At 35.6% G+C, this 9187-nt stretch overlaps 1 protein-coding gene across 1 annotated transcript; it reads right to left on the bottom strand.

The window, feature by feature from the left end:
• Positions 1-1665: 1665 nt before the first annotated feature.
• On the bottom strand, positions 1666-2562 carry LOC108462207 (uncharacterized). The gene is made up of 2 exons (XM_017762184.1): positions 2340-2562; positions 1666-1973 (listed from the first exon to the last, which is right to left on the bottom strand). Exons 1-2 carry the CDS (start codon positions 2560-2562, stop codon positions 1666-1668), a joined length of 531 nt encoding a protein of 176 aa, XP_017617673.1.
• Positions 2563-9187: the final 6625 nt, after the last annotated feature.

The raw sequence follows: 9187 nt of genomic DNA on the forward strand, positions 1-9187 counted from the left end.
ATTAAATTATATTAATAAAATATTTTATTAAAAAAATCACAAAATATCACCAACATAATCGTTACATTCTAGAATTATCTCTCTTGCTAATTGACTATTTTACCTTTTATGATCTTTCAAACTTCCATCCTTGAATCATTACTTAATTTAGTAAAATTTTGATTTAGTCGCTCGTATTTCTTTCACTTACTCAATTTGGTCTTTATTATTCCATTTTCCTTATTTTCTAAGCCCTTCCACCCTTAATATATTTGCACTATTGACTCTTCAACTTTTTCATATTTATACTTTAACCCCTCATGTAACTTTTCATATATTTATGATTTAGTCCTTAGCTCAAATTAATATTTCACAACATACTTCTTATTTCATTTTTCTCTAACACCCCTTATCCTTTACTTTATATTTTATTTCACTAAAAATATATCTCATATTATTTTTGACCAAGGGGTTTTGGGGATGTTACACTACATCTGCTTAATTTTTCTCTTATCATTTGAGCCTGCTCTTTCTCAGTTAGCTAAACATAATAACCATATTAGAATCAAAACGAAGGCATACTACGTTCACTATTAACCGAAACCATCGACATAAAAAACTTTAAATTCGAGAATCTCAGCCTACACTTAATCTTTTCGCACAAAATGAATTCCATTCATCTACATAGTCATCTATAAATAATTCTCAACCTTTTAACTACATAAAACGACATGTTTCAAGGTACCGACATTTTTTGACAAGTTTTGGCCATTATGACTAAAATTCATTAAAACTTGAGAATTCCTTAACGAAACTTCAAAATACCTTTAGAAACCTTCTAATTATGTTAAAAAAAGTTGAAAAATACTTTAAAATCGATTTTTAATCCACCAACCTGAAATCCACCATTAACGACTAAAATTTTGACTTTTATCTAAAACATGTATTTTAATGGGTAGAAATTCGATTTAAAAGTCTAGATAACATTTAAAACTAATAGAAAGATGATTGGTTACCTTGAATGCAAGAAAAATTAACTTTGGAAAAATTCCAGAAAATCCATTGTTGAAGAAGATGAAGAAATTAATGAAGTTTTTGGGTGTTTTCTTGGTTTCAGTGAAGATTTATAGTTCAAGAGATGTTGGAAATTAAGAGGGATTATGAATTGGAGATCAAAAGCAATTGGAAGAACAAGAGGAGAGCAAGGGACGACACCCTAGCAAAAAGGGAGAACTATCTTGAAATAAAACTAGGAATGAGGGTTCATTAGGTTCAATTTTAAAATTCTAGGCAAATTGCTTCATAAAAACTCTCAATTTTGAGTCTTTTACAAATTAGTCCTATTTTCAAAATTAGAGATATTTAAAACTCATTATTAGAAATTGGTTTAATATCCTAATAGCCTTTGTCAAAAACATTATCGGTTACTAAACCTACAAAATTCCGAGCATATAAAATTCTTAAAATACCCTCGAAACTTTTAAGCCCTATTTTGGGGTGTAACAACTTTCCCCCACTAAAAAGAATTTCGTTCTCAAAATTTACCTAAGTTAAACAAGTAAGGATATTGACTTCTCATTGCTTCCTCAGTTTCCCAAATAGCCTCTTCCGTTTCGTAGTTGTGGCAAAAAACCTTAACTAGCAGAACTCTCTTATTTCACAAAACCTTTCTTCACAAGCTAGAATCTAAACCGGTTCTTCCTTATAAGTAAGATTAGGTCGAACCTCGACCTCCTCCACTGGCACAGCATGTGATGGATCTGAATGATACTTCCAAAGCATAGACACATGGAAAACATCATGGGTTTGTTCAAGTTCCTGTGACAACTTGAGTTGATAAACTACCGATCCAATCCTCTCAACAAATTCATATGGTCTAACATACCTAGGACTCAACTTACCCTTCCTTCTAAACCTCAAAACATTCTTCCAAGGAGAAACCTTCAAGAACACTTTATCCCCAACTTGAAACTTGATGCCTCGATGTTTCAAATCTGCAGAAGATTTATGCCTATTTGTTATTGGTTTCAAACTCTCGCATATCACCATCACTTTCTCTTCGGTCTCTCAAACTAAACCCGATCCAACAACTCATTTTTCATCCAAATCTATCCAACACAAAGGAGTCCTACGCTTTCTACCATAAGCCTCAAACGATGCCATGCGAATACTCACTTAGAAAATATTATTGTAAGCAAACTCTACCAAAGGAAAATACTGTTCCCAACTACCACCGAACTCGATCCTATAACTTCATAATATATCTTCTAACACTTGAATTACTCTCTCGGATGGACCATCAGTTTGGGGATGATGAGCCGTATTGAAAGTAAGCTTCGATCCCAAAGCCTCTTACAAACTTTTCCAAAACCTCAAAGTAAATCGTGGATCTCTATCAGAAATAATAGAAACTGGAACCCCATAAAGACGAACAATCTCAGCAGTATACAACTTTGCCAACTTTTGCAATGAATAATTAGTATGCATAGCTAAGAAATATGCACTCTTCGAAAACTGATCAACTATAACCCATACTGAATCCTTTGTTGATGGAGTCACAGGCAAACCCGAAACAAAATCCATAATAATCTTTTCCCATTTCCATTCAGGAATCACAAAAGGTTGCAAAAACCCTGAAGGAAAATGATGTTCAGTTTTCACCTTTTGACAAACCAAACATCGAGTCACTAAATCCATAACATCACTCTTCAACCAAGGCTACCAATAAATCTCATAAAGTTCGTGATACATTTTACCACTACCGGGATGCATGGCGTAAGGGCTACTGTATGCCTCGGTGAGAATCGCTTATCTTAAATCCACATCTTGCGGTATGCACAATCTACCTCAGAAATTCAAGATACCTTCTGCACCAATATTAAATCCTCCCCTAGCACCCTATTCAACTTGATGAATTCTCTTTAACAAATGTCCGTCTAATAGTTGTTTTTCCTTAATTTGCTGAGACAAAGTCAGTCTCACTTGAAGTCCAACCAACAAACCACCATCATTAACCAAACTCAAGCGTACAAACATAGGTCTCAACTCCGTCATCGACTTCCTATTCAATGCTTTAACAACAACATTCGCCTTGCCAGGATGATAATCAATCATATAGTCATATTCTTTTAAAAGTTGAATCTAACGACTTTGCCTTAAATTCAACTTCTTTTAGGAGAGGAGATACTTAAGGCTTTTGTGGTCAGTGTAAATCACATACTTCTCTCCATACGAATAATGGTGCCAAATCTTAAGCTCAAACACTACAACAGCTAACTCCAAATCATGAGTTGGGTTGTTCCGCTCATCCGTCTTCAACTGTCTCGAAACATAAGCCACAACTTTATCTTCTTTCATTAACACACAACTGAGTCATGTATTAAAAGTATAATTATAAACTACAAAATCTTTTCTTAGTTCTGGTTGAATCAATAAAGGTGCCTTCGTCAACATTGCCTTTAGCTGTTCAACTTTTCTGTCTTTCATCAATCCATTTAAACACCACATTTTTCTAATGTAGTTTCGTTAAGGGTGAAATAATAAGGGAAAAGCTTTCAATGAACTTACGATAGTAACTAGTAAAACCTAAGAAACTCCGAACTTCTGTAACATTCTTAGGCGGTTTCCACTCTAAAATCGGCTCAATCTTCTTAGGATCCACTTGAATCCCTTCTGCCGAAACTATATGTCCCAAAAATGTCACTTCCTTAAGCTAAAATTCACGCGTAATTAACTTCGCATGTAGTTGATTATCCTTCTAAATCTGCAAGACAACCTTTTGATGCTATTCGTGATCCTTTTCAGAACGAGAATACACCAAAATGTTATCTAGGAAGATGACCACAAATTGATCTGAGTATGAATGTAACTCCTCAAACCCGGCCTAGATGTTATGGCCGAATTTGGAAGTGTCACATAAAATGGGGTTGAAAACTGTTGTCGTTAAGTTTAAAACCATACTAGTTTATTAGCCCTTATAGCTATTAACAATTTCAAAGCTCTCATTCATTTAATCGCTTAGAGGTAAAACATTTTTGTAGCGGAAGCTTTTAAAATCGCTGTGTTTAGAAAGGTGTTCAAGATTTTAGAAAAACCTTTACTTTTGGTAGAATCCGAGTTTACAGTTGTAAAATCATAAAATCGCAGTCTAACCCAAGTTAAACTAAAACAGTCCATAAAGGCCGAATTACATGGAATTACCCAGAATAGACCAGAACATAAAAATTTATATTGTAACTATAACCAGTTCGAACATGTGGCCACCGAGGGGCTCCGTAGCACCGATCCACGTAAGACTGTAGATTACCTGTACAAAATAAATAAAAAATTGTGAGTTTACGTAAATTCAGTGTGTAACCCTACAGAATTAAGGATGCTCACAACAGAAAATCAGAATCAGTCAAATACAGATTCGGGCTTACACCCATTACAGATACAGATACAAATATGCAAATCAGAATAAAAAAATCAGATATCCTACCCCCATCCTTTACACACCAGTTCCGACCATCCCTCATCAGAACGCCTGCACCGAGACCGTCGCGAGTCGAACACGAGGTGTTAACAGACTTAATTCATTACTTAAACAGCTCAAACAATTTATTTTTAAAATTTTTAGTCAAGCTAACAATCTGCGTCATAGTCGCTTAAAAATTCATATCTCGAGTTACGAAACTCGAAATCCAATTCTGTAAAATTTTCCCTGAAACTAGACTCATATATCTATTTACTAATTTTTTTCTAGAATTTTTGGTCGAGCCAATTAGTACACTTTATTAGTTAAAGTCTCCCCTATTTTAGGGTTCGGCTGCTCTGACCTCTGTGTATTACGAATCAGATATCTCCCTGTAAAGAGTTTCAATGACTATGCCGTTTGTTTCTAATAAAACTAGACTCAATAAGGAATCTGTACATATAAATCCTAACTTCTAATTATCTTTGAACAATTTATGGTGAATTTCCAAAGTCAGAACAGGGGATCAGAAATTGCTCTAGCCCTGTTTCACAAAAATTTAAACATCTCATAAAATATAACTCATATACCTGTCTTGTTCCATCCATATGAAAATAGACTCATAATTATTCAATTCCATATTTTATTCACCATATAATTGTATCTCTACTATTTTTAATGATTTTTCAAACTCACGTCATCTTCTTTGTATCGAATCTATTTTATGGTAAATTTTACCTATTTCATGTTTTCCATGGATTAGCTAGTAATTTAGCATACATAACACAAATATGATCATGATTAGCCATTCCAATGGCTAATCATTACCAAGCATTTCCATACCACTCAATAACCATATCATAAGACCATATATACAAAATGATTATAATGCTATACATGCCATACTCAAAATATGCAAGCCATTATGCCAAGATGGTATACGGATATAGTGTGAGCATGCCTCTGACCGTTCCCGATTTCCGAGCTGGCTTGTCAGCACTACAAGGAATGAAAAGGAGGAAGTAAGCATAAATGCTTAGTAAGCTCACATGCAAATAGCAAGTAACACAACTATATAAGCAAACATAAAACATCATTTACATAATCATCACCGAGACATTCATATCACATTTTCATTTATCATCTTACCATATTGTTGTTATATCGAGTTTTCAACCCGAGGGTTAAGTACATACCTGTTCAAAGTATTCATTTCACAACACTTACCAATACGTCCCTTTCATCTCGAGTATTCCTCCATTTGAGTAGAATTTTACCCGTTGAACACATCAGAATATAATTCGGATACATGGAAAGTTTGCACATAAGTGCCACATATGTAGCCAAGCTACCATGTAACCTGCCCATAAGTGAACTCGGACTCAACTCAACGAGCTCAGGCGTTTGCATCCATAAGTGAACTCGGACTCAACTCAACGAGCTCGGATGCCTAGTTACATCTCTCGAACTCGGACTCAACTCAACGAGTTCAGACATTCGCATCCATAAGTGAACTCGGACTCAACTCAACGAGTTCGGATGCCCAAACATCCTAGTGACATGTCACTTGTATCCTAATCTATTCCTAAGGTTCAAACGGGTGTTTTCCTCGATCACACATCTTTGCCATCTTCCACGGAATATCGAAATTGATACTTCGGTGATAGTTCATACTCATCAAGTAATTCACATAATTACATATTATTCAACAATAACCACAAAGCATAATATTTCATGATAATAATCAGCATCATATCATATAAACAACATTAAATTGCTTAAAATGACAATTATGTTACTACATTTACACATGAACTTACCTCGTATGCGAAAATGGCTACTTTTACCATTTCATCCATAACTTGGTATTTTCCCCATTTTAGCCCGAATTTTAGTTTTCCTTGCTCTATCATTTAAAATATAGTCTAATTAGGACTCACATTATTCAAATTGACCCAAAATCATATTTTGGAAAAATTACAGTTTTGCCCCTAAACTTTTGCATATTTACACTTTTTCCTCAAAGCTCGTAAATTAAACTTCAGCCTATTTTCTTATGTTTTATGACATGCTGATCATTTTTCCCTTCTATGGAAACATCAAATTCTCACTCTAACATGTACTTATGACTATTAGGTATTTTTACCGATTAAGCCATTTTGCTAGTTTTCGCTAAATACCGAGTAGCACAAGTTGTCTAACATAATTTAAAACCTCATATTTTATCATAAAACACCAAAATACACAAATTTCACCTATGGGTATTTTTCCAAATATAAACCCTAGGTTAAATTATTGCTAGCATAAGCTAAATCGAGCTAGGGACTCCAAAAACGTAAAAATCATTAAAAGCGAGGCTAGAACGGACTTACAATCGAGCTTGGAAGCTTGAAAACCCTAGCCATGGTTTCTCCTTGCTATATTCGGCCATGGGGTTGAAGATGAGCAAAATTGGCTTTTAATTTTGTATTTTAATTCATTTTACCCTAAATAACCAAAATGCCCTTACTACTAAACTTTCCAAAATTCCATCCATGTCCAATTTTGTCCATAGACTTAGAAATTGGTAAAATTGCTATTTAAGACCTCCTAATTAATATTTCAAAACAATTTCATACTAGAAACTTCTAGAATGCAAGTTTTACAAATTATTCGATTTAGTCTCTAATTTCAATTTAAGCACTTTATGCATAAATTTTCTTCACGAAATTTTCACACAATCATGCAATCATATCATAGACCTCAAAATAATCATAAAATAATTATTTCTATCTCGGATTTTGTGGTCGCGAAACCACTATTTCGACTAGGCCCAAAATCAGGATATTACACCTACACACCATGTGGGGTTTAAAACACCCACCCAGCCCTACACACTATGTTGTACCGATGCGACACATAACAGATATAACGCAGCTATGCTGCCAAATAATAGGCATGCTACCTTTCAAAACACTTCCTCCAATATACATCATCCCACCCTAATAACAGTAGCAAATACATAAATAGTTATGCAATTTAACATGCTTTCTATTAACTAGATTAATAATCTTACATGCACAATTCTATCATGCCCAGTATAGGATATCAGTCAAATAAATCATATAGTTTAGGGTTTGTTAGCTCTTACTGACCCAACCGTAGGCCCACAATCGTTTGGGACGACCCGTGCAACCCTAGGGAAAAATTCAGATATATGGGCCCGAACGCCGGTGTGGCCCACATGCCTAGATTGGCCTTACCCGTGTGGATTACATGGCCTGACCCAAATACCACACGCCTGTGTGGCATGCCCGTGTGGGCTCACATGCCCAATTTGGCCTAGCCCATATGGCTCACATGGCCACACTCCGGCCATCACACGGCTGTGTCTTGCGCACGGCTTGGCCTTCATCGATCACACAGCTGTGTCGTCGTACACTGCCTACCACACGACTGTGTGGCGTCGATAGTGGGGTTTTTCAGCTTTCGTTGAATCTTGTTTTTCTGCGTTTTGGGTAGACACCTGGTATAGTTTTGACATTTCAGCAACCACGAACCCTCTAGGACCTAAAAATTGACAAACCAACCCTCAGAGTCAGAATTACTTCACGACCAAATCGTAACTACCGAAATCCAACACTTACTCTAATACCCCAACGATTCGATCCTCAACGAAGAGAGCTCCTTACTTCTTGATTTGTTGCTGCCAAGCAGTCAATAAGTGTAACGCCCTGAATTTTGGGCTTAGAAGTTTTAAGCCTTGCGTGGGTGCAGTTAAGAGACTGCACATAAATATTTAGTTGTGTAAGAGTGTGACACAAATGTATATTTGTTTCAGTGGTTAAGTGTTCTGGGAAGTGTCTGCAAAGTCTTGGGTTCAAGCCTGAGCAAGTGTAAAAAAGTTTTGTTTTTTTAAGGAATAGGCACTGTCTCTAGGCTGTAGGATTTTAAATAAATATGCATAAAACTTGACAAAAAAGAGCTTACTGGCTTAGGGGATAAGTGGCGTATTGCTAGTGTCTGAGGTCTGAGGTCTGAAGTCTGAGGTTCGAATCCCTGTTTGTGCGAATGGAGATTATTTTTGCTGCTAGCCATGGGAGGAAATTGTGTTTGATCGAAACACTAAGAGTTTGAATAAGTTTGAACAGATTTGTTGTTAGCCGAATCTGAAGAGAGGTTTATCGGGGATTTCAATTGTTTGAATTAGTGGACAAGAGGAAATTAAGGAGGAAATCGAGCAAGTTCGAATTTGAAGGAGAGTTGTGCCGTTTGTGAACTTCTACTTCCTAAGAAGGCAAGTATTTCTCTCCATTTACAGTTTTGTGATTGCTTTTGGTTCTTTTCTACACTTCTTGATTGCCGAATTTTGCTGGAGGATGTTTTGGGTACTTTTCATTTTGCCCATTTCGATTTTTTCCTTCATTTTCAATACCCTACTGACTGATTTTGTTCTTCTCCCTCTATTCCTTTAACAATTGTTTTCCTTGTTGCTATTAAGTTGAATTATGCCTTTGGTTTTACTGCTTCTCCATATTTCTTTCTTCTCTCTTTTTGGGACTGATATTTGCTTAGAGACCATTAAAGTATTTCTCGTTTTGTTGTTTCGACTTTATTTTTCCATGCAGCCTTACTCTGCTTCGATTTTTTTCTTCCTCTACTCCTCTGATTGACATTCTTTTCTTTTTCTCTTTGGCCGAATGTCCTATTCTCCTTCTCTTTCAATTCTTTTAGTTTAACATATCCCATTTTTTTCATCTTATTATGATAGCTGAA

The sequence above is a fragment of the Gossypium arboreum genome, chromosome 13 (genome assembly GCF_025698485.1).
Source record: "Gossypium arboreum isolate Shixiya-1 chromosome 13, ASM2569848v2, whole genome shotgun sequence".
Lineage (NCBI taxonomy): Eukaryota > Viridiplantae > Streptophyta > Magnoliopsida > Malvales > Malvaceae > Gossypium > Gossypium arboreum.

Coding starts and splice junctions, on each gene's coding strand:
- LOC108462207 (XM_017762184.1), bottom strand. CDS start 2,562: ATGGATTTTGTTTCGGGTTTGCCTGTGACTCCATCAACAAAGGATTCA. Junction 1,974..2,339: donor TACTTTGAGGTTTTGGAAAA/GTTTGTAAGAGG, acceptor AATCTTCTGCAG/ATTTGAAACATCGAGGCATC.